The sequence below is a fragment of the Vigna umbellata genome, chromosome 1 (genome assembly GCF_029865625.1).
Source record: "Vigna umbellata cultivar VRB3 chromosome 1, Vumbellata_1.0, whole genome shotgun sequence".
NCBI lineage: Eukaryota > Viridiplantae > Streptophyta > Magnoliopsida > Fabales > Fabaceae > Vigna > Vigna umbellata.
Genome location: NC_142165.1, coordinates 23,843,061 through 23,870,566, shown reverse-complemented (window position 1 = coordinate 23,870,566; position 27,506 = coordinate 23,843,061). Strand labels below are relative to the sequence as shown.

The 27,506-nt window shown below is 31.5% G+C and overlaps 1 protein-coding gene across 1 annotated transcript; it reads left to right on the top strand.

Moving 5' to 3' along the window:
* LOC148204957 (uncharacterized) lies at positions 1-27,506 on the top strand. The gene is made up of 5 exons (XM_088096949.1): positions 1-879; positions 937-1,635; positions 25,865-25,924; positions 26,287-26,380; positions 27,364-27,506. Exons 1-5 carry the CDS (start codon positions 1-3, stop codon positions 27,504-27,506), a joined length of 1,875 nt encoding a protein of 624 aa, XP_087953075.1.

The following is a 27,506-nucleotide window of genomic DNA, read 5'->3' as shown; positions in this document are numbered from 1 at the left end:
ATGCAGCAACAACAAGTTGATCAAGTACCTCAAAATCATTCTAGCTTGAATGACTTCTTAAGGCATGATCCAACTAAATTTAATGGGGAGGCTACTCCTGATGAGGCTGACTCTTGGCTAAGGCAGAACGAGAAGATTTTTCGGGTAATAACTTGCTCAGAAGAACAAAAATTAACTTATGCATCATTTCTTTTGGTGGGTGAGGCTGAATATTGGTGGGAAAGTATGCAACAGTTGATGACGGTTCGTGGTGAGACTGTGAATTGGGAGAACTTTAAGATAAGGTTCTTGGAAAAATATTTTCCAAACAGTGCAAAATTTGCAAGGGAGGCGGAGTTTCTGACCTTACAACAAAGAAGGTTATCAGTACAAGAATACGTAGTAAAATTTAATTATCTCTCGAGGTTTTATACTCAGAATATCACAGAAGAATGGAGATGTCGAAAATTCGAGGGAGGACTAAGGCATGAACTGAAGAAGGTACTTATGCCATTGGAAATACAAGAGTTTCCAGCATTGGTAGAGAAAGCCAGAATGATAGAATTATTGGAGTTTGATCCAAGTAGAGTTTCCAGACTTGCAAAGGGAGAATCTTCAATGAAATTCAACAAGAAACCTTATGAAAAACCACAATTATCATATCGAGGAACAGTGAAGTGTTTTGAGTGTGGAGGGGCACATTTCAGACGTGACTGCCCTAAACTTATTGGGGAAAGAGTTGAAGGGAAGAGATGTTTCATCTGCAATGATCCGGGACACTTTGCTAATGTCTGTCCAAAGAAAAAGAAGGTGGGAGAACCACAACAACAAGATTCTGCTGAAGTAAAGCCCCGGGCAACAGGAAGAGTATTCGCAATGTCTGCAGAAGAGGCTACTAAGCCAGGTACATTAATCTTACACACCTGTATGCTGTTAGGAGAATGCGTATATGTTTTGTTTGACTCTGGAGCCACACACTCCTTTATATCCCTAGCATGTTTAGAAAGACTCGGATTATCGATGCTTGATCTAGGGTGTGAATTAGTAGTTTCTACACCAGCATCGGGACCAGTTACGACCAGTTCAGTCTGTGTCGGATGCTCGATCCAAATTGCAGGACGCAAGTTCAAAGTGAATTTGATCTGCTTACCCCTTCAAAATCTAGACATTATTTTAGGAATGGATTGGTTGACTGCCAATCACGTTCTTATTGATTGTGGGAAACAAAAGATAGAGTTTCTAAATTTGAACAATTTAGAACTAAGCTCAACTCGAGTCGCGGCGAAGGATATCAAAGATGGAGCTACCTGCTATGTGGTGTTAGCTCAGGAGAAAAGAGAGAATACTGAAGAACAAATCATCGAAATACCTGTGGTAGAAGAATATGTTGATGTTTTTCCAGAAGAAGTGCCAGGTTTACCACCTAGTCGAGAGATCGATTTCACAATAGATCTAGTGCCCGGAGCTGGCCCGGTTTCTATGGCTCCATACAGAATGGCTCCTGCCGAACTATCAGAGTTGAAAAAGCAAATCGAAGATCTGTTGGAGAAGAAGTTTATCCGTCCAAGTGTGTCTCCATGGGGAGCTCCTGTATTGCTAGTGAAGAAGAAGGATGGAAGTTCAAGGTTGTGCGTGGATTATCGACAGTTGAACAAGGTTACAATAAAGAACAAATATCCTTTGCCAAGAATCGATGATCTATTAGATCAGTTGAGAGGAGCAGAGGTGTTTTCAAAAATTGATCTCAGATCTGGTTACCATCAGATTCTTGTCAAGACGGAAGATGTACAAAAGACGGCTTTCAGATCTCGCTATGGACACTTTGAGTACGTAGTAATGCCGTTTGGTGTGACGAATGCCCCAGCGATTTTTATGGACTACATGAACAGAATATTTCGGTCATGTTTAGATAAGTTCGTGGTAGTATTTATAGACGATATTCTTATCTATTCAGAGAATAAGGAAAAGCATGCAGAACACTTGAGGGTGGCGTTGGAAATTTTAAGAAAACATCAATTGTATGGGAAACTATCAAAGTGTGAGTTCTGGATAGAGAAAGTACAATTTTTGGGTCATGTGATTTCTGCTCAAGGAATCTCAGTGGATCCAGCAAAAGTGGAAGCTGTGCTAAAGTGGGAGCGGCCGAAAACTGTAACTGAAGTACGAAGTTTTGTAGGATTAGCCGGTTATTACCGACGTTTTGTCGAAGGGTTTTCCAAGATTGTAGGTCCTCTAACTCAGTTAACTCGTAAAGATCAACCATTTCTGTGGACTAACAAGTGCGAAGCCAGTTTTGAAAATATGAAGCAACGACTAACGTCAGCACCGGTATTAATCATTCCAGACTCTAGCAAATCTTTTGAGGTGTACTGCGATGCGTCATATCAAGGATTGGGGTGCATTCTAATGCAAGGAAGGAGACCTGTAGCTTATGCATCTAGGCAGCTAAAAGCGCATGAGAAGAACTACCCAACGCATGACATCAAACTTGCAGCAGTAGTATTTGCATTAAAGACATGGAGACACTACCTCTATGGGGCAAGTTTCCAAGTTTTTAGTGACCATAATAGTCTAAAGTATTTGTTCGATCAAAAGGAATTGAACATGCGACAAAGAAGATGGATGGAATATATGAAGGACTATGACTTCGAGCTTTTATATCACCCAGGAAAAGCCAATGTGGTGGCAGATGCATTGAGTAGGAGACAAGCTCAGATAACAACGATGATGGTGAAGGAATTAGAACTGTTAGAAAAGTTACGTGATATGAACTTGGGGTTGCAGTTAAACCCAGATCACATATGGTGTAGTCATTTAGTAATCACTAGTGACTTCTTAGAACAAGTAAAGGTTGAGCAGTCGATGGATCAAGAGTTGCAGCAAAAGATCAGGTTGTTGGACACCGATCAAGCTAAGGAGTTCGTTCTAAGTAAAGATGGCATACTTCGATTTAAAAACAGAGTGTGTATCCCTGCAAAGAGTGAATTAAAACATTTAATTTTAGACGAAGGCCATAAAAGTCGTCTTAGCATACATCCAGGTATGACTAAGATGTATAAGGACCTGAAAGAGTCATTTTGGTGGAATGGAATGAAGAGGGATGTGGCCGAGTTTGTAGCAGCCTGCTTGGTGTGTCAAAAGGCAAAAGTGGAGCATCAAAAACCGGGAGGGATGTTACGACAGTTAGACATTCCTCAATGGAAGTGGGACAGTATCTCGATGGACTTTGTAACACATTTACCAAAATCATCAAAAGGTCACGATTCTATCTGGGTTATCGTTGATAGACTAACCAAGAGCGCTCACTTTTTGCCTATTAATCAACGTATGTCACTAGAAAAGCTGACGGAGTTATACATCGGGGAAGTAGTGAGGTTGCATGGCATACCTACAAGCATTGTGTCAGACAGAGATCCAAGGTTTACTTCAAGGTTTTGGCAGACGCTACAGAAGGCTCTGGGAACACAGTTGAAGATGAGTTCGGCTTATCACCCTCAGACTGATGGTCAAACAGAAAGGACTATTCAATCGTTGGAGGATTTGCTGAGAACTTGTGTATTAGATCATCTTGGAAGTTGGAATGAGATACTACCATTAGTAGAATTTACTTACAACAACAGTTATCATTCCAGTATTGGTATGCCACCATATGAAGCTTTATATGGAAGAAGATGTAGAACACCGTTGTGTTGGTTTCAAGATGGGGAAGCACTGACAGTGGGACCCGAGCTATTACAACAAACCACAGAAAAAATAAAATTAGTCCAAGATCGGATGAAAGCAACTCAAAGTAGACAAAAGTCATATGCCGACAAAAGAAGAAGACCGTTAGAATTTGAAGAAGGAGATCATGTATTCTTACGAGTGACGCCAACTACAGGAGTCGGGAGAGCTATCAAGATGAGGAAACTGACACCAAAATTTCTCGGACCGTATCAAATTCTCAAAAAGATTGGGCCAGTGGCTTATGAGATAGCACTACCACCTCGATTGACATATTTGCATAACGTTTTTCATGTATCCCAACTGAGGAAGTATATTCCAGATCCAAAGCATGTGTTAGAAGTTGATGAAATTCAGGTCAAGGAAAATTTAACAATGGAAGTTGGCCCAGTGCGTATACTAGATGTTCAAATGAAAAAGTTAAGAGGGAAGGATATTCGCACGGTAAAGGTACTTTGGAATGAAGACACACAGGAAATGACTTGGGAATTGGAAGAATTTATGATAAAGGAATATCCATATCTTTTTTGTAAGTAATTTTTTTTTTGTTAAATAGTCTTTGTTTAAATAAATAATTTTCGAGGGCGAAAATAATTGTTGTTGGGGAGATTGTAAGATCCTTGAAAATATTTGTAAGTTAAAATGTAAGATCCATGAAAAAAAAAATATTTATAATAGTAAATTTTAACATTTTATTAGTAATAATAATTTTAATGGATAGAAAAATGTAAATTTTTGGATATAAAGTTATAGTAATTTTAGAGGGAGAGCTTCAAATTTTTGATAACTTATTTAGGATTTTTTTTAGAAATGTGAATAGTAAATAGTAAATAGTAAATAGTGAATAGTGAATAGTGAATAGTTAAAAAAAATATTAAAATAAATTATGGAAGAGAACACTCCACGTAGAATTAATCATTCAGAGATAAGAATGGTGAATAAAAAATAATTTTTGAATAGTAAAAATGAATAGTAAAAGTGAATAGTAAAAATGAATAGTAAAAATGAATAGTAAAATTTTTGGCTATAAATAGCCAAGGGGGGGAGGCTGAAGATTTACACCAAAATTCTAGAGAAATTGTGAGAGAAGAGAGTTAGAGGAAATTCTAGTTAAAGAGAGGAAATTCTGGAAGTTTCCGGAGAACGGTTTGAGAAGAGGAAACTAAGTCTGGAATAGAGGTAAGGGAAGCTAACTTTGAGTATTTCTTTTTGTATTATCTTGAGTCTTGAATATGCTATATTTTTCTTTTGTCTGATTTTAAATCTTAAATATGGAGTATTTTGTTTCTGTATGATTTTGAATTTTAAATGAGAATATGTTTTTTTTGTGTGTTAATATCCAAGTGTGATAGTTGTAAAATGTGATATTGATTATGTTATGTCAATTGTATGTTATTAGTGGTTTATTTTTGTATTTTGGAAGGATTAGAAATTGTCTAACCGGCTCTGCCAGATTCAATTTCTTGTTTCCCCAAACATTTTATTGTTTTCCTTATTTTTTTATTGTATTTTGGAAGGATTAGAAATTGTCTAACCGGCTCTGCCAGATTCAATTTCTTGTTTCCCCAAACATTTTATTGTTTTCCTTATTTTTTTATTGTATTTTGGAAGGATTAGAAATTGTCTAACCGGCTCTGCCAGATTCAATTTCTTGTTTCCCCAAACATTTTATTGTTTTCCTTATTTTTTTTATTGTATTTTGGAAGGATTAGAAATTGTCTAACCGGCTCTGCCAGATTCAATTTCTTGATTCCCCAAACTTTTTATTTCCTTCCGTATTTATTTTATTACATTTTTGGAAGGATTAGAAGTTGTCTAACCGGCTCTGCCAGATTCAACTTCTTGTTTCCCCAAACTATTTATTTCTTTACTTATTTATTTTATTGCATTTTTGGAAGGATTAGAAGTTGTCTAACCGGCTTTGCCAGATTCAACTTCTTATTTCCCCAGACATGTATTGTTCTTGTTATTTAATTATAATGTATTGATGGATGGATTAGAAGTTGTCTAACCGGCTCTGCCAGATTCAACTTCTTGTTTCCCCATGAATTTTTATATTAAGATTATTTTTATGATTGTCAAATATTGTATTCTTCTATGACCATTTATAGTAATGTTTTATTATTGTTAATTGTTTATAATTATCTTGTATGAATTCTATTATGGATGTTTATTGTGATGATTTTATTGAATGAGTTTGTTGGCTGAAATTAATCTTGTTGGAAGGTTTGGAATAAGGGTTCTGTAATAGCTTGTATATGGGTATTAAATATATATACAGTGTTTGAGGTTGTTGTGAGAGGAAGTAAAATTAGGCATTTTAAGATTTAGAGCATAAGAAAACAAGGTAGATAAATTAAATAAACAAATTGTTAATTATTGAAGGCCTCCCTTTGTTGGTAGGATAGAGGAACCTTAAAAACCTGAGTTGGCACATCCCTGATCATAGAGCAGCCCTGGCCTGGTCCAGTCAGTTGTGACTAGTCATATGTGCTAGCGTCGAAGGTGAGTTTGATGCGTTCAGACATCTGGGTCCTCTCCGGTGACCAATTGGGGTAAAGAAAAATCTCTATTAGGATGAAAATAAAATAAAACAAGTTGATTGTAGATGCATAATATTATCATGGTAAAAATTTCATATATATTTTATTTATCATTACATTGAGCCCAGACTTTAATATGTAGTTCCTAAGATATGTTGATGTATTTTGGTTGATCCATGATCTTTGTTTGGTGAAAATATGTTGAGTTATACTCGTTATGGGCAAAATGAGTTTATAATATGAAGCATGATATCTGGCAATATGTTTAATTTATCGATACCAAAACGGGTTATTATGAATTCATGATTAAAGAATGAACATGATTGAGTTAGGTGGATAAGAGGGTATGAATTGTTGGTTTTTATGAAATGTTGGAGTAGATATGAGAAATCATTACTTATGAAATGATGTTTACTACCGGGAGTAGTATGTTCGAGTTATACCATGAGAGTTTGGTATGAGCAAAGTAACACCTGAGGTTTATGGAAGCAGGCAGAGAGGGGTCTGACCATAAGGCTTCACAAAGTAAGACATAGTATGTAAGTGAGGCTTAAGGAAGCAGGCAGAGAGCGGTCTGATCATAAGGCTTCATGAGTAAGCATGGTACACTTGTAAGATTTATGGAAATGAGAAAGATGATTTTGATAATGATGAATTAATGACATCGGAATAATGATATTTTATCAATTGCAGAAATACATGATTTTAATATTTTTGTTACAAGTTTAATGATTTTATGATATGGTTGGCTTACCCTTATTTGTTTGTACTATGATCATATAACTCATGTTATATGTGATTAGATAATGTTGCAGATGCGGTTGAAAAAGCTTAGAGATGAGAGAGATGCGGGGAAAAACTTTCAGGGATTTTTGTAAAAAGAATAAATTTGTATTGGGAAGATTATGTTGTGTAAAATTCATAAGTTGAAATTTCAATGGTGAAGACTATATTGTTTAAAGTTTGTAAGTTTGGTATTGTACTTTGGAGTAATTGAAATAAAGTTTGATTGTTTATATGAGATATCAAATTAATTTAGTCTCTACTATCAGTAATACCCTTTAAAATATTCGGGTGTTACAGGGGTCAGATACAGCATCAATCAAATGTCTAGGCGAGGCAATGAAACACTTAAATGTCTATGCCACAGTGACAAACTCCTCTATAACATATCGAAAGAAAAGGCTCAAGAAAACAGCGTTGAGAGAAAGCTCAAAAGCACACGAGAATATTTGAGAGAGAAAAGCTCAAGAAAAGAAACACTCTCAAGCTTCATTGTCATATAAGCTTGTTACTTTGGTAAGAAGAGAGAAGAGAGAAAAATATTCAGTGAGTAGTCTATTAGATTGAATTGTATTGAACACATATCCTCTTTGTGAGAGTTATCGTCTAAGGACTTGTAACCAATCTTTTGATTGTAAAATCTGAAGAGAATTAAAACACTTTACCTTTAACTTTTAAGAGTTAAACAGTAGCTAAACAAGTGTGTCGAGTGGAAACTAAGAGTGGGTGAAACTCTAACATTTAACTTGGTGGAGTTAATTGGTAGCTAGACGGGTTTGTCTAGTGGAAACCATGAGTAGGTTAAACTCAACTAGATAACATATTGAGAAGATATCTGGATTGTCTAGGAATACCAAGAGTGGTGAAGAATAACTCTCAACCAGGAGTGAGTGAAACTCATTACTAATTAGAGTAACAGTGGTTACTTGGAGTGACTAAGGATACAAGGAGTGGTGAGAATACTCAGTTATAATCTAATTGAAGATTATAGTGAAACCCTTTAAGGTGTTAGAGGAGACTAGACATAACTCGGTGGAATGAACTAGTATAAAAATGATTGTGTGTTAATTGCTTTATTCTCTTTAAACACTTTTCTTACAAATCCTGCAATTGAACATTATTTTAAATTATATAAAAGCTACTGTAATGAAACAAATTTTTATTAAAGAGCTAGTTTTATCAAATGTTGCAGAAAACATTTTTAAACGATTGAAAATCCTTTGTTAAAAATAACTCATTGTTTAAATTGATACTCATTATTTAAACGATTAGGTAAAATTTTCAATCATCGAGAAAACTGTTATATTATCTCCTTTAAGAAAAGTTTTCCTATAACAATTATTCAACCCCCTTCCATTGCTTTTCTAGGTACTTCAACTATCAACCATTATTATATGCCTATTTGTCACCATCCAACCATTGTCCTTTATAGTGTGTTGTCTACTAACGTCACTATTTCGTCTGGTGACAATTGGATTTGGATCGCAACTTCAAGCAACGACCAACTCTGTCGGTGTCGAAGTCTAGTTCGCCGCCATGTGCATCATCTTAGTTCGTTGCAATCAAACGGGTTTTGTCCACGCATTGTTGTTCACTCATCTGAACGTTACTACACGACCTCCATATTCATCAATTGGCACACAAGGAAGAGGAGGATGTGGCATTCAAGGAGGAGGACATGGAGGTTGAGAGTGTCTATAGTGCATATACTATAAAAGGGTTGGTTACATCATTTGGGTCTTCAAGAGATAAGTACCTTAATACTACTTGTAATTTACTTCCGTGTTTATGTTTACTCTAGTACTAAATGATAAAAACATTCTTCAAGTAACTTGATGAAGTCTCCATGGAGATGAAGAAAGATTAGCGAAAAGCATGATTTGATGAAGGAGATGAGACGTGTAAAGTGATCTTGAAATGCTTCTTGAACGAGGTAAGGTCAACCAACAAGGTAAAAGATAAGAAGAAGTCTTTGTAGAAGACAATCCTAAAAGAACTTAGAGGAAGAGAAAATGCAATTTAGCATAATTTCTGTAACATATAATTTGTAGCTTCCTACATGTGTTTCCATAAAAACTTTTAACCTTTTTTTCTTAAATATATTTTATTTTCTTTTAATTATTTTCAAAAAATTATCTAAATTACTTGTTTTTATTGATCAAAATGTGAACCATATATATTGAAGATTAAAACAAAACTAAAAGAACTTTTAGAAAACAGATTGAAAAGGTTATTGGAAACAAACTAAAATTCAATAATTCATAAAAAACAAAGATATTTTTGAATCCGTTTTCTATTAAAATTCATTAATAATTAGTTATCACTATTAATTAACTTTGTGACAGCCAAAATTAACACAACTAAAAATCGATAGATGAACCAAGTTATTAAAAACAAAATTGGAAAAAAAATGAAGAAAAACAATGTTTGACATCTACGTTTTTATCCTCACATAAGCAGTTAACTTTTAATAATAATCATTTAATTTAAATATTTATTTATTTAATATGCAACCTATCATAACCCTAAAATGAAATAGATATGAAAGTTATTTTAACCTAGAGAAACGTCTTAACTTTGTTTCTCAGCCGGTGATATAATTCTTGTGATTAGTCTTGTTTACACAATGACTTTGACCATATTGTAGAAGAAAGTGAGTGGAATTCATGCCACTACCTTTTATCTTTCTGCTCATTCATGGCCAGTTTACTGTGGTTGACTTATGGAATCTTGATCTGGGATTTTTTTCGTTGCGGTTTGTATTATACCATAATTAATCATAAATTTTATATTAATTTTTCACAAATCATAGGAAACTATTTATCAGAAAGTGATGTTCTTTTATGAAAGCGACCAAGTGTGATTGGTACTCCCTCACGTATACTACAGCTGGCTGCAAATACAGGAAAAGGGGACCCACAGAAGACCCCAACAAGCAAAAGGGGAACACAGAGAAGGTGGATTTGGAAGTGGGAAATGGAAAAGAACATGTGACTTCTTAATTAGTATCTACAACTCATGACCTATTACAACTCAGGTTTAACGATTTCAACATGTTCTTCTCGGATCCCTGTTTTTTGTGTTCATTTCACTGCCTAAAGAAAGCCAAGAGAAAATAACGGTATTTACGTGATCATTCCCACATCGACTAAAAATAAAGTCAAATTATAATAGAGTGCAAATCTCATCTTACGAGCCGGTTTTGTGACGTTGAGTTAGGCTTAAAGTCCACTTTTAACATAGTATCAGAGTCTATCCTAGCGAATTCTAAATGGACATTTCTGTCTTCACCCGTTGTTGAATCGCTATTGGACCATCCATTAATAAAGTAAGGTTTGCACTTCACTTATATATTATGATTTGGCCTTTATATCTAGTCGAGGTGCGACTTCTAACACACTTCCTTCACGTTGAAGTATAAACATCTCATACATGATAGTAGAAATTGGATGGTCTGATAACGGTCCGATAGCAGATAGAATAGAGATGAAAAAAATAAGAAATATTGATAGGAATCATCTCCGCTAATGAACCGCGGGTGTATCTATTCACCACACAAATTAATGTCGCAGTTGCATAATGCATGTCCCATTGCGTGCTTTATTTTCCTGGGAACTAGTGTCTAGGTTGTGTTTGTGATTTTATACACTTCGTTTCAACGAGGAGATTCATAATTAGTGGCATGATTCTCATATATATGTCACTAGAGAAGTATGACCAAGGAGTGTTACGGATTTATTGTCAATAATATAAATGGAATTTTAAGAATGAGATGCAATAATGTTGGTGGTAATATATATATATATATATATATATATATATATATATATATGTCACTAGAGAAGTATGACCAAGGAGTGTTACGGATTTATTGACAATAATATAAATGGAATTTTAAGAATGAGATGCAATAATGTTACTGGTAATATATATATATATATATATATATATATATATATATATAAATTAAAATTTATCCCTATTTCATATTTACAGTAATTTTCAAACTTTAAAATGTAATTTTGTTATCCAACTATATTAAATTTCTTTAACGTGTAAAAGAACTTATGCTTTTTGAATTATTTATATTTTTTATACATTTCATATTAAATGTTGATATGAAATATCGTTTAAAAATTTTAACGCATACAAAAATTTAACTAGATTAAAATAATTATATATATATATATATATATATATATATATATATATATATATATATATATTTAAAATTTGATAATCAAATATATTAAAGTTTAGAATAAAAATAAATTTCAATTTTAGTTTAAATTTGTACACAATTGTTTGGCATATTATAATATGTCTAATATAAAATAAGACTATAATTGTTTTATCATTTTTATACCAAACATCTCGTTCTACATTATTTTTCTTAAATCAAAACTATCATCTTTCAAATAAATGAAGTATGATTATATATATATATATATATATATATATATATATATATATATATATATATATATATATATATATATTTAGCATTTAATTAAAATTATGAGGAAATAACTTCTAAACAATAGTAAAAAATTAGGCTTCTAACTTGCCTAATACACTTTGGTTTTGAAGAAAGCAAAGAGTAAAATGATATGGTGGTCTTTTTTGAAAATTTTGCGAATATATAGGTCTTGTTCACTAAAGAACCAAAGTCACAGGCACCTTTTGAAGAGTAAAAGATGCACCTCTCATGTGTTTGAAAACATTAGAAAACCTAAATGCAATCATAAAACTACTTAAATTGTATGTTTAACATTTAGTTAACTCCTTATTAATCCTAACGTATGGGTTGTTCCTTAAAATTAGGGAAATAAAACTCCTAAAATTAAGGAAATCTCATCATTACAATTTCAAAAAGCATATGTGATACGTGAATTACTTGAAAACGACATATTGGTTACTAACTCTTCATTGTACTATCTAAAAACAAATTTTATCCAACATGACTTTTGGATTCGAGAATATACCAAGATAATCAAGGAATATTCTAGAATCTAAGAGTTTACAAAAATTAAGAGTTTTATTTGATTTTTTATACTTACCTCTTATGGTTTCTCTTGAAATCTTCTTTGTCATATTTTTTACATTATTCTTTTTCAATCCTCATTTTTTTTCCTTAAGAAAGGTCTTTTCATTATTATGCTATTAAAAGAAAGGAAAGAAACAAGTTCTAATACAGAAAAACAAAACAAATGATTTTTCTTCTATTTTATTTTATTATAGCACATCTAGGTTATAACATAGGTCGAAATGTAGACTCTAGTTAAATCGGTAAAACCAATTAAAAAAGTTCAAGACAACATAAGATAAATCAAATTTGTATGCATTTTACAAAAATTCAATAAGTTTGTTTACTTCCAAAAATCATAAAAAAAACATAACATAATACTTCAAATTCATCAAATCATTAGTTCATTTTAAAGAATTGAAAATGTAAAACTCAATATAATTCGAATCAGAAAAAAAAAGAATATCTATTAAAAAATTATGACAAAAATAATAAGTAAATGTGATAATAACTAAACATACAAAATTAAAGCTATATATATTAAATTTTATTACTACCAAAAGAAAATTATTTAAAAAGTTAAAATATAATATATTAAAACTATTTTCAATATAAAATAAAGTTTATTAACATACGTATAAAAGTATTTATAATCACTTATTCAAGATAGCAGATCAATTTCATCATTCCTTTATGCATAAGTGGTAAGACCAATCCTTTATTTGGATATTTTCCTATTCCTTTCATGAAGAAAAATCCACCCAATACAAATTGCACCTCACAAATAATATTTCATCTAAAAAATTAGACCTATACAAGGAAAATACCAAGCCAACATTAGCCTTTATTACCATTTCTGCGAAAATCACTGAACCCTACCTATAAATTTTAGAGTAAGTAGTATGACACACATTGTCATTCGTTTGACACACCTAACAAAGGTAAAATGATTTTAAAAGAATATATTTTTGTAGTATTTTGAAAAAGAAAAAAGTAAAAAGTAAGAAAATGTAGTCTCAAATGAATGTAAAGAAGTTATGTGTCAAAGTATTATTTTTCTAAATTCTATAACCTTCCACTGTCATTTTTCTCAAACAATTTGTACCCTAACCAAACCAAGAAATACCTAAAGAAGCTATTTTAAACCTTATAATACCCATTCTTCCATAATCTTACCCTTGGTCTAGCTCCAAAACTCATCTAAGATTCTTCCAAAAATTGGCCAAGAATCACTCTAACAACCTTTACCTTTTCAAGAACACAAACTGCATCTTAATCTTTCGAAGAACCATCAAAAGAGCCCATCACAATGAAAAATAAACTAGGATATATATTATTCTTCTTTGGAGAAAAGTAGTTTGACTTCCAACTACTAAATGTGCATTCACTTAACAACTGTTTTAATAATATAATAATGCATATCAGCATTTAAAATTTAAACATAAAACAGATTTAATTAAAATATTAATATTTTAGAATTGTCAAGTGGTTCTTTTACTTTTAAGAGTGTGAAAAGTATGGTGCTCTTCTTTCCTTCTTACCGTTGAATATTAGCTTGTGAAGCTTGACTAGAGATATCCTTGTTCTCCGAACAATTTATTTTGAATCTCTAACCTCCTTAGTGATTTAAAAAAGAAATCTAAAAACTTAAAAAACAAAAATTAAACTTAAGAAAAAAATAATTTACTTTATTTTATTTTATTTTTTGGAAAGGAGATTCATTAACTTTTGGGAAATAATAGAAGTGTTATCATCCATCTATAAGATTAAATTAATTTGATATTTTTTTTATAATAAGTAGATTTGCTTATTGATGAAGGAGATGAATATTAATAAATGGATGGATCGTTTTTGTTATCTCTAGTGGTAGGTTTAGAAAATGGTAGTGAAATAATTCGGTCTCCGAATGATTGATCAATTGTTGGGAAAACAACATATATATATATATATATATATATATATATATATATATATATATATATATATATATATATATATATATATATATATATAAGTATATTGCTGAACCATTCATTGAATATTGCTGAATATGTTTCCGTACATGTTTTTGTCTCACTTTGAAAATGTGCCTTTCAAAGATTTGGAAGGAACTATATGTAGCTCCCTATAGTGAGTGCAGCACATTTAAAATCTTATCCATGTTCAAATTCGGACCTTGTTTTTTTTATAATTTTTTATCTTTAAAATGTACTGATTTTGATATATGAAATAATATAAATAATATTCTATCCTGTATTAAAAATATTGGTATATTTTGTTTTTAGTTTAAAAAAAATAAGTAGAGTTTTAGTACAAAAACAATTAATTTCATTAATTTTATTTGAATTGATGTATATCATCTTTAGTAAGTATAAATATATAATTATTAAAAATTAAAATTAATATTAATATATAGTTAATCTTAAAGTTACGAGAAATTTTAGACATACAAAAAGCAAAATGAATACTTTCAAGATTAATTACATCTCGTGATGACATTTATAAAAAGACCATACACATATTGAATTACCTAAATCATTATCGAATTCTAAAAAACATGAAAAAAATTAAATTTTTTATATTGAAATTGTGATATTTCTATTATAAAATATGTTAGTATTTGTTGTAGTGAAATAATTATTTACCCCATTAAATATATTAAAAAAATTAATATACGAAAATCAAGATATTTTATAGTAGAGTCAATGCATACAAAAGGAGAACCCAAAATTTTTGCAAAAGATGTGAAAATTGGAGAGAAGATTGATGATTGATGGTAAGAAAGATTTTTAGTAAGAAGGTTCTATATGATGTAGTACTGTTTGGTATTCGTTGTTAGCCACTAGGCTAGTCACTTTGTAGGTGGTACAGTTTTAATTAGGAAGCAATAACGTAGATGGAATAATTTAAGGTTTTGACCTTATTAATAACGAATTGGGGAATGCATTGTGTCTGGGAGATAAGGTTGTTCTGTAGTAACTAAGTTGGATCTGCGTCAGTGCCAAGTAATTCTTGAGTAGGATTCCTGATTATTTTAGTGGCCAGTTAAGCAGCATCAACCAAAGTGCCCACACAACAAACTTCTTAATTTCCTCCCATTCTCCAATCTTTACTTACCAATCCATCTATATCAACCTATATCTAATTTATCATTTTAATTATTTAAATATCTTCTCGATAATTTTAAATAGTGTTAAAAAATAAACTTTAAATTTCTTCTATCTAATAGAATAATAAGATTTGTACCTACTTATATATTATAAATTGACTTTGATTTTAATCGATTGTCTTGTCTGATGTGAGATTTCTAACCAATAACATTATAAAATATTTAGTAGTATATCTTTATAAACATAGTATCTCCTGTATAACAACAAAAATTTATAGTAAACCATAAATTAATTAGTAATTTAATTCTCACATTGAGTATTTGAATTATTTTAATAACCTATTGTTTTTCTTAACTCATTTAAGTCCTCATTTTCTTAACTGTAGTCTTTTATTTATTTTTTTAAAAGTTCAATATAATCACTTAGGTTAAATTATTGTTAATACCGTTTAAAAAATATCTTGAAAATTTAGGTTTCTAGTATATTCAATCATCTTTTACTTAAAACTTTGATACATAACATATTTCCACACATATTAAAATCAATTTAACAAAGAAAATCACATTGAGTCTTTTAAACAAAATATTAAAACTGGTTAAATAAAAAAAATTATAAAAATAAAGGTAAATATAGATATCAAATTACTCATTAAACCTAAAACTATAATACAACCTTTATATCCCATTCATTAAAAGATATATTACTTTGGTAAAATATGTAAACTAAATATTTTATAATTTAATTTAAAAAATTAAAATTTTTATGATAATTTAAAAAACTTAACCGTAATTGATTTTGTTCAATTGAATTTATTTTATTTCATTGGCTCTAAAATACCTAATTGTGCAGCGGCCAATGTGCTATGCAGATAGTCATCAAATCATAGAAACATTTTACTGACATGACATACTCATATTCTCCAACCTAGATTTCACTGAAATCTTTAACCACCCTATTTCCTCGTACTATTACCACATCATAACGTTGAAAGACTCACCCTTAAAATGTTCAATGTTTTAATATTATTGGATTATGAATTCGTGTAAAATGGTTTTAGTTATAATGGTTTTTTTAGTTGTCTGTTTGAGAAAATTTCTAATTTGTAAAATGAAAAATCAATCCCGTAAATGCACCAACATATTTTAAAATTGAAATATATAACCAAAATTATATGTTTACCATTTCTTAAATTTAAAAAATTTTCTCCATACATTTTTAACATCTTCAATTTTGTTCATATGCAATGATTTCTCTAATATCTTTACCAAATAAATTGAAATATACATTAATTAAACATCGCTATTTACAAGGAAATAATGAGTACAGCGTAGAAGAAGTCATTCTTATGTATACTAAACTTTTTTTCATCCTAGTTGACTTGATAAGACTAGATGTAAAAAGTTGTGCCCTACTAGCCAATAATTCAAAGATTACTTTTTGCAAGCCCAATATTTGGTTGACCTAATTCATGTTTAGTCAATTTATTTGACCACTTAATATCATAAACATATCATTATAACCGTTGAATATTAGTACAAAAATTAATATAAAATTAAATGAATTGTGATAGTTTAAGAAAAATACATTGCTTACTAAAAATGGGCCTTACTAGATGTCTAGACCAACCATGAAATTCTAGAGGGCTAGAAACACTAATCTCACCTTTTCATTTGTCATAAGCACATCAACATTTCAAACATTCAAACTGAATTGGTTAGCACAAATAATATAGAAAATAAGAACATCATTAAATTCACTTTTTTATATTCAATTCAATTCACTTTTTAACATTCCAATTACTTATTAATTGTTTATATTCAATTAACTTTTTTTATCATTCAAAGTAGATTTGTCAAAATGGGTCACAATCTGCGGGTTAACTCGGCCCACCACGGGTTCGAGCCGGGTTGGGTTTGAAAAAAAATATTTTTTTATGCGGGTCAGATTTCAACCAGGCTCATTTAAATCCGGCTCATGCGGGTTGAACCTGTGGTGGGTCGGGTTGACCCACCAACCCACCTACCTAATTTTATTTTATTAAAATTTAATTTTAATTTTATAAAAAAATATTTTTTATTTTTTTTTGCTTGAAAAAGTTATTTAAATTCTTTATTTTCAAAATTAATTAAATACCCATGTTGGGAGTGAAATTTGTTTAGATTTGAATTATAGAAAGTTTGTAAAAAAAATTTATTTAAAAAAAATTGTAATTAAGTGTGCTAGTGAGCCAACCCGTTTACCCACCAATCCATGGTAGGTTGGACCGGGTTCGAATTTTTTGGTTCGCTAATAAATGAGTCGGGTTGGGTTGGCTCACTAAGTGACCAACCCGTGGTAGACCGGGTTGGGTCGGGTGGCCCGTTTTGACAGCTCTAATTCAAAGGTTAGACACTCTCGCTCAAATTTCACTTTGGTTCTTAATAAGAACTTTCAATCAACCTATCAAGATTTTTACATGTAATAAATTTAAACACAACTCAAAGAGGTGAAGAAAAGAAAATAGTTTAAGAAAAAAAAAAGGAGTTTTGAAAACAAACTAAAAACATAAAATCATGAGATAGGCTAAATCAAAAAGAGTAAAATACGACAATAAAGAGAAAATTCACTTTAAAAGACAAGAGTGATGTACATTATATATTTAGACATATTACTAGAAAACGTAAAACAAAACAAGTAAGCTAAGCAATTAAAAAAATCAAGTTGTAAGAAATGAGACAAGACTACTCAAAGGATTGTAACTAATTTTAAATCCAATAAAGAACTCGACAAGAATTAAAATATAATTCTCAAAAAGAAATATAAATAAACACTATTTTTTAAAAATTTGTATACTTTTTTTATAGCTTTAATTTCTAAAGACTTGAACTCAAATTAAAGAAATTGTCAAAATATATACATGTTATCACTTAGCTCTTAGTTTTGTAATATCAAAAACTCAATTTCAAACAATTAAGATCCTTATCTCACAAGCCTAGTTTGTTTCACAATTAGAAATCAAGAAAAATTTAGAAGGAAACTAATGAACAAATGACTCATATCAAAGTTATGATATGAAAAATATTTATATCCAACAAAAACCCAAAATTGTAATTTTCGTAAGAATTCAAACCGAACATGAACAAATATGAAAAGTGCATACCACTAAGAAGAAAAATTGTTGACTATTTAATTTAATTGAATAATATACGTGTATGTTACAGAACCGAGATGGTCTTGGTCATGCAAACTAACACCATCTATTATCCTCTCTTAAGTATGGTTTTTCTTAATTAATAAACAAAAAATTAATCAAACGAGGAAGAATAACGAATCTTGTTAATCTAAACTTATACAGGTAAAATTCAATTAAAACGATATAAATAGTTATTATTAATGAGATAAAAGATTGTTCAATTATTACTGTATGACATAGAGAATTCTAAGTGCAACATAGGTAGGACCCATCTCAGAGTGAAAAGACCAGATGAAATAAAACCCTATTAAATAAAGTTGTTTTGATGATAACAAAAAATAATTTTTATATCATATGGTCAAACGATACATGATATAAAGTTGAAATACACTGATTAGACTATACAAGGATGAATTACAATTGATAAGTATTATGAAGTGTTTAACATTTTTTTGTTGTAATTGAAGCTTAATTGTTTCTAATAAGATGACTTAAAATTCAACTAGTTAGGCAATATAATGTTGGAAATCATGCTAACATTAACTAGACGATTGAAATATTCAAGTTGATCATACGCTACGGTGACTAGACAAATTCAAGTGTTTTATCATACCATTGATAAATAATTTCACACTCTAATATAAATGCTCATTGCTCAATGCAAATGGTTGTAGGAAACAACTAACGAAGACTATTGGAAGACTATACACAACAATAGGGACCATGTCATTTCTCAAGCATTGTTATAGACCTGTTAAAGGTGTGGAAATGAAGCATGCACTTCTCTCACTGGTAACAACAAATTATTTTTCTAGTTTAGATCAGTGAGACCCTTTCCACCATTTGGCCATATCCTAGGAGCTGTGTGGAACTCTTGGAACAAATTCTGATGAAGAGGATATTGTTTGTCTCAAAAGATTGATAGTCAAAATATATATCCAGACGATGGTGTTTAAAATGAGCTTTAAGGAAAACATTTGTAGGAGCAACATAATAAAGCACAAATTTTATATTGGTTCCCTTAACCTGGGTTACGTCTAGTTCTCTCATAAGAACTCTTAAGGATTTTCACTAATTTTCAAGAATATTACACAAGACTTAGAGCCTAAACCCCAAAAATACACAACTAGAACCAGAATCCCTAAACATGGACAAACTTAGGTAAACACTCAGGTGTTAGGAAATAGAAAAATATCTAGGTTAAAACACCCGAACGCGTGGCTAAACGTTGTTGTGCCTAAAGCGTCTAAGAGAGATTGAGTTAAACGCTCAATGCTTATAATAGCTAAAATAGGTATTCAGCTTCTCTCAAAAACAAAATAGGTCAAGACAATGTCTTTGACAAAACATATTAAAAGACATAATTATCAAAATATAAAAGAAAGCTTAAACAAGATAAACTCTATCTGTCCAAAAAGAGACAAAAGCTAAAAAAACGTTTACTTGCTTAAACGATGCCATGAGTTTAACAAGTACCTCATCTTATGATTAAGTATATATGTATGTTTGGTATCTTCAGAAAAGAACTTAATTGCAAAATGTTACCTAATGGTAGAAATTCAAAAAACACTTTGTTGTTATGAGTAAGCATTAAATGACAATACACTAGTGCAAAAAGGATTTTAGACGTTTGTTATTTTGGGCTTTTAACGTCTGATCTTTGTCCGACGTCTATATGGGTAACGTTAATGAGATGTCTGATCCATATAGGTTAGACGTCTCTGAAGTTGCTCCTAACTCATGGTTATTCGAGTTTACCACTTTTATTTTAGTTGAAGAGAATGTATTGTACATTTTTTATTGGATGGTTTTAAAAACGTAGTGGAGGGAATTGAAGGAGTACAGAACGCAAGAAATCGCCGCCATAGAACGCCACCTAAAGACACGAGAATAACTGCACCAAAACCCAACGAAAACGCATTTTAATCGGTTCAAATGAAAGATAATGCATCAAAGAGTGATGTAATCGGAGTAAAATTAATTTAAAATGGTGCAAAAGTGATAAAACGAACCTGAAAAGCGTAACCCGTAAAGAGACAATGCGACGAAGATGATGAACAATGAGTGCACGTAACGGCTGTCTCGCGTTCACGGTGTTTTAATGCCAAAATTTAGACGTCGGTTCGCCTAATTAACATACGCCTAAAGTGCTTTAGAAGTCGGAGTGGCGGGATCAAATGTCTAAATAGAGTCAAAAAGTGACTTTTTAAATTTCTGGATTTAGGGTTTAGACGTCGGGTCCCCCATTAACAGACGTCTAAAATGCTTCAGAAGTCGGAGTGGCGGGATCAGACGTCTAAATGGAGTCAAAAAGTGACTTTTTAAATTTCTGGATTTAGGGTTTAGACGTCGGTTCCCCCAATTAACAGACGTCTAAAGTGCTTCAGAAGTCGGAGTGGCAGAATCAAACGTCTAAATGGAGTCAAAAAGTGACTTTTTAAATTTCTAGATTTAGGGTTTAGACGTCGGTTCCCCCAATTAACAAACGTCTAAAGTGCTTCAGAAGTCGGAGTGGCGGGATCAGACGTCTAAATGGAGTCAAAAAGTGACTTTTTAAATTTTTGGGTTTAGGGTTTAGACATCGGTTCCCCCAATTAACAAACGTCTAAAGTGCTTCAGAAGTCGGTTCCCTCCATAATAGACGTCTAAATAGAATAAAAAAAATTAACTTTTTCGTTTAGTTTTGGCATCTATTCGGGGGAGCCGACGTATATGAGTATTTAGACGTCGGGTCCTTCCATAATTGACGTCTAAATAGTTGTTTTATTTACGAAAAATGTCACCGGTCATTTTTTATGTTGGATATTCGAGGGACAGACGTCTAAAGGGTGATGTTAAAGGTCTTTTTTGCACTAGTGATAAATGTTCAATGTTCAAAAATAAGATCAGAAAAGACATATATGTTGCATGCACAATTTACTCTAATCTTGCAGATAAGCTATTCTACACGCATCCACAGTGCTACAGATTAAGTATAAAAAAGTGCACGTTAGAGACAAAGGAGATATTTACAGAATGTTCCTCACTTGAAGCAAAGTCTAAAAAGATCATACAACCTACTTCAAGCAAAGGATTGAAAAAGCATGTATGCTCTAACAAATTGACTTACCCAATGACTGTTGTGCAAAGAAGAAAGAGAAAGTACGAATATCATGGCTATAAGCTCAGTCTAATGGACAAATATCCATGAAACATATAAATAGAAGATATCTCATAAAGAAAATCAAGAGGATAGCATAAGAGGATAACATAGTGGAGAAAAACTTACAACGAAATATTCATCCTCAAAAGAAAAAGAGAAAGACCTCAAGAAAAAGAAAAGAGAAAGACCTCAAGAAAAACAAGATATTTGCGTTGAAGAGAAGATAAGAGAAAAGAGGAAGATATACTCGCGCACTTCGTTGTTATATTGCTTACTATTGTAAGAAAGAAGAGAGAAACACTTGCAAGTACTTAGACTACTTTGTATTGTAATTAAATCCTCTCAACGAGAGATATAGTTTGAACATCTTGTAAGCAATCATTGATTGCAATTCTGAAGAGAATTAATATACTTACAACTGAACTCTATTTGAGTTGAGGAATCTTGACAAGGTTGATAAGTACCAATAGTGGCTTGAATACTCAAAGGAAATATTGGCTAAGGTGTTGAGTACTAGGAGTGGTGCGAATACTCAAAGGAAATTTCGACGGGGTTGCTGAATACCAAGAGTGGTGCTAATACTCAAAGGAAATCTCGGCGTGGTTGCTAAACGTAGCTCAGTTATAACGAACTAATATGAAATCTCTTATACAATTATCTATTTTCTTACTTAAATGATCCTATTGTGAAAACCTACAATTGTGCTTTATTTCTAAACATAAAAATTTTCCAAGCTAAACAATGTTATTTATAAAGGAAGTTCTTAACAAAACGCTATAATATCTACATTTTGAGTAGCACATTAAAAGTTGTTATTATACAAATTCATTAAATTAAGCTTCCAATCACATAAAAAAAATTTCAAGAGCTCGATAACGTGTTATATCAAAAGGGTTGCGAAAAATTTTCCATTAACACTATTCAACGCCCCTTCCTCCCTTTCCCTCCCCCCACCGCCCTCTAGTGATTTTCAAGTACTTCAGACCATATAACGAAAAGTTGAGGTTGCATATGCTTGTAGATGAAGAGAAAAAGCCTTGAGGAGGAAGCATGTAAATATTTTCAGTCAACTCACCATGAAGAAACACATTCTTCACATTCATTTGATGAAAGGATGAACCCTTAGAGGTGGCTATAAAATGAGAGTTCTGAAAGTTTCCATTTTGGAAAAAAGTGTAAATGTTTGATCATAATCAATGTCATATTCTTATTCTTTTCCTAAGGCATCTAATATTTTTCTCGTAATGACTGAGAGAACCATTAGAATTTAGTTTCAAGAATACACCTATTTATAACCTATGGATTTGATATCAGGAGAGCAAGAAATAATATCCCATGTGAAGTATATGTTCCAAAAAGAGAATTTGCTAGAAAAGTATGAGAAGAAGCACACATGTTTTAAAAATACCTATCAGGAGCTCGAGATATTCAACTAGATCATCATGGTTCAATTGGTATAGAGACACGGGATAGATCAGAGTTGGAAGGGGAAATGAAAACTTAGAGATATTATTGTCCTATAGATAGGGATATGTGATGTTAGGTTGGAAACATTCTATAGATAGGGATAATGTAGAAAACGTAGGAAGAATAACAACATCATTTGAAGTAAGAGAAACACAAGAGGAAGATAAATTAACTATTAGAAAATGTCACATTCCAAGAAATAATAGTAGAATTTGGATGATCCAATTTTCTATGTCAAACCTCATAAAGATTCAGAACATTATTATAAGAAAAAGACAGATGGTTAAAAATAAATTGGAGCAAAAAAAATCATTCCACTTTAGGCCCCTTCACGAATCACCTTCCCCATTATTTGCTCTTACACAAGACAACCAAACCGAGAAAATTTAACATCACAATTATTGTCCACTACTTGAAAACAATAAATTGGAAGCAATTCTAGGTGAGACAATTGCATTCCAAAAACTAGGGTTTAGGTCACCAATATTAGTGATAGAAAAAGTATTACTATAAGCAATTCATGACAATTAAGCAGACACAATAATTATCTTTCTTTGAGGTAGTCATGGTGACCATTAATAGAAGGGATAACAATGTTGTTAGAGCGTAAAGCAAGATGCCTAAAATCACGAACATAACTGCAACAAAGAATGAGGCTCGAAACCACAAACATAACGATAAACAAGAATCACAAACTAGGATCATGAACCAGACTCGCAAACAAAAACAATGGACGAGACCATGAAACCACGAAATGAGAAACAAAAACTATAAAACTCGGAAAGCATCAAGTAAGAAAGAGAAAAAGTGGATCGTGCTTAGACAAATATCATATTATAAAAAGAATTTATTTATTCACTATAGTTATCCTCGCTATAAATAATGCTAATAATATTTACAATAATTATTACTTATAATTATAAAATATCCTATAATCTGAAATTAGGAAGAAGAAATCAATCTATTGTCTAGTTTAATTTTAGAAAATCATATCAAACTATTTAAATATACACATTAATTTTGGATTGACACAAATGAATTTATAAATTATCTAACTAAATCATATCAAAATATCAAAATATCTAAAGATAAAAATTAATTCTTATTACTACTATTCTTTCTTTTTTCTTCTCCAATTATTACACTATTTCTTTTATTTATGTATATAACAGTTTATTATTAATGTTCAGAATTCACTTGTCGGAAACTAAATTTAAAAGGGTGTTGTTTTCCATAAATGATTTTTTTCCAAAAATTCTTTCCTCTTGAAAGAAAAAATTCAGTTTGGATTTCAGTTTTCGGATTAGTTTTATAATCAGTTTTCTTTCTACACAATCCAAAATTCAGCTTTTCAAGAATTGAATTCTTGACTGTTTATTACACCTGTATAAATTTCTCCCTACACTGCATATAAAGAAATTTTCATTTTTACCCTTTTCGAAATTCAAAAGTCATTTTCGAAAATAAAATATAAATCTCAAATTATGTAAATTAAAAGTTAAAAAAGACTTCTAGATTCCATAATCTGGGAACTAATTTTTTCCTTAAGAAAAACCTTCTAGATGATAAATCTATAATATAATCCAAAAATAACATTCGGATTTTATAATCTCAAAGTTAAATATTTTTTTAATATTTTATTAAATTTTTATTTTTATTTTTTATCGCACAATCTAAAATTTATTTTTATTTTTTATTTTTAGATTATATAATTAAGAAACATAAAAATGGAATCTTTTTATATGGGTGAAGAGGGAATTTATTCAAGATCCTGCCTGAATTCACGTATATACACTAAAGTATGTATCTATGTAATTAAAAACAAAAGGCACATTACATTATGGAAGGAAAACAATTTTTTAAAACTTGCTACAGTGGTGAACTGGACTGATCTTCACCTACTCTTACGATACAAACAGGAAGAAAGATTTTATAGTTTATGTTTCATTATATAACTCAGTAGAGTCGAAAAACACATCTTTCCCTTGTCATCTTCCTTATTTTCTAAGTTTTGAACCACGTGTTTCAAGTTTTTTAAGTCCAAGTCGAGCAGTGAATATTGCTAAAGACACTTCGACGTTCAAGTCAGATTTTAATCAATGAATTTAATTCATAATTAAATATCAAAATTCAATTAAGTTAATTTTATCTCTGTAGTTTTCTCTTATATTTATAGTTACCTAGTGGACAATAAATTGATATTGGCCACATAACTTAAATAGTTTTGTGGATTTTAAATTGACATTGTCCCATTATTAGTAATATTCGTATTGACCCAATTATGGTCCAACACTCACAAGACCCATTCAACTTGCTTGATTACCATATTAAGGAACAGATCTAACGATCATTAATAAAACTGACATATCATGGTTGTTATCGATACTACCTTATTACCTCGATCGAAATGGATCCTATACCATACATTTTAGAAGGTATGTTCTTCAACAACAAAAGACTATATGGGAAGCTTTCGAAATTGGTATGAGAAAACACCAGAAATTTTCTGAAACGAGCTTTGGATATGTTCTCATAGAAAAAGTTTGTTGAACGCTCACTATAGTCCCTAGAAAAAATGAAAATTTTGACAGAAAATATAAGGGTTAAATATGTTTTTCGTCCCTTAAGTATCACACAATTTTGTTTTTAGTCCCTACTCAAAACTTTGATGGTTTTTAGTCCTTATAGTTTTGAAACTCTGACTATTAGTCCTTCAAATTGGACAATGTTAAGTTTTAGTAGATGTGGCAAACGGCGATGCCACGTGAAATACCAGCTGCCCTCTTCACTCTCTGCCACGTTGGATGTTTAACTTTTGAAATGAGATTAAGTATGTTAAGTGTGCATTTCATTCAAGAGCACTTCGTCATCTGTTATAAATAAGAGTTGAAGAAGTTGGGTTCTTCTTCGTCACTGCAGTTGGGGGCAAAGAACGCTAAGGAGGTACATCTGAAGGTTGGAGTTCGTGTTCTTGAGGAGGTAAGTTTATACGTTTTGTTTTGCTCTTCTTCGTGTGAATATAAGGATTGGGGATATAGGGTTTGGGTGGGCAGGAAAGTTGATGAAGGGATTTCTTTATTGTAGTGAAATGAAAGGTGAGAGTGGAGGAAATGGTTGGACGCGAAGGTCAATTGGTTCCGGAAAGTCGCAAAGTTGTGGATCATCTTCACGGTTACCTTCTAAATTGTGTGGTTGTGGTGAAACATTGTTGCTTTTGAAGGCAACTACTGTGAAGAACAAAGGAAGATTGTTTTATAAATGTAGAAATTGGGCAGTAAGTGATTAAATCTTTCATTTCATGTGCTGAATTTTGAATTAATCTTGTGTTGTTTTGATTGCAGAGTAATTCAAGTTGTAATTACTTTAAATGGCATGATGAAGGAATTTCTGAAATTGAAGGAAGCTTTGAAAGAAAACGTGAAGAACTTGAAATGTGTTTGGAAAATGAAAAACTTGTACTGGATCTAAGGAAGAAGAACGACAAGTTGAAAAGGAAATTAGAACAAGAGAAGAAAGTTGGGAAAATGATGTTGTTGTTGTTTGTCTTGTCATGGGCGTTAACAATTTTCTTTTGTATTATGTTTTTGTTGAAGATGAATTGTAAATAAGAATTATGGTTGAATAAAATGAGGTAGTTGAGTTTGTCTCGAAATTCTTCTTGACTAAATTCTCCAAATAACTTATTTGTTTTCCCTTTAACATTCTACTATTATTGTTCTTTTGTTGTATGTTAATAAAGAAAACAGTTGGCAGCATAAGAAAGTAGAAGCAGGCATTATTCCTTGCAGAATCAAAGATAGTTGTATAAGTAAATGAAAAAACTAGAAGCAGGCATTATTCCATGCTTACAGAAGACATTAAGTCATCACTAAACATTTTTAAACAAGCAATGGCAGATAAACAGCTGGTCATCAGTAATCATAAACAGTTGGTCATGGTTCACCCACTTCCATCTCCCGGATCTGCCCCCACTCAGAAATGCAAAAATTGAGTTAACTTGGAATTTCCTTTTAAAGTTGACTAAGTAGAGTATCTGTATATGTGAACTTGGAATAAATAAAGTTAACTTGGCATAATGCAAAGATGGAATACAACAAGAAGCAGGATATAATATGAAGTGGTTCCATACTGTTAAATAAGATAAGTTAAGTGGTCCCTTTCCACTACAAAAAATATTGTAATAACAGTACTAAAGTAAGTTAAGTGGTCCCTTACAATTACATAGGATGGTAGATGTTAAAAGCAACCACTGTACCCACTACTATTGTTCCCTAAGTGGGTGACTGTGACTTACAAAATACATTAAAATAAACGCTTGGCTACAATAAATCTTCAATTGGTACTAGCTTGGGACCCTAGATGTTGTGCAGCCAGTAGTCGTGAGGATGTTCTTCTTCCACCTTGGTTACTTGATGCAGGTCCTGCTCCACTGCCACTTCTTCTTCCCCGTGTTGATGTTCCTCCTCCTTGGTCACTTGATGCAGGTCCTGCTCCACTGCCACTTCTTCTTCCCCTTGTTGTTCCTCCTCCTTGTGACGTTGATGGAGCTGGTTGTGCTTGA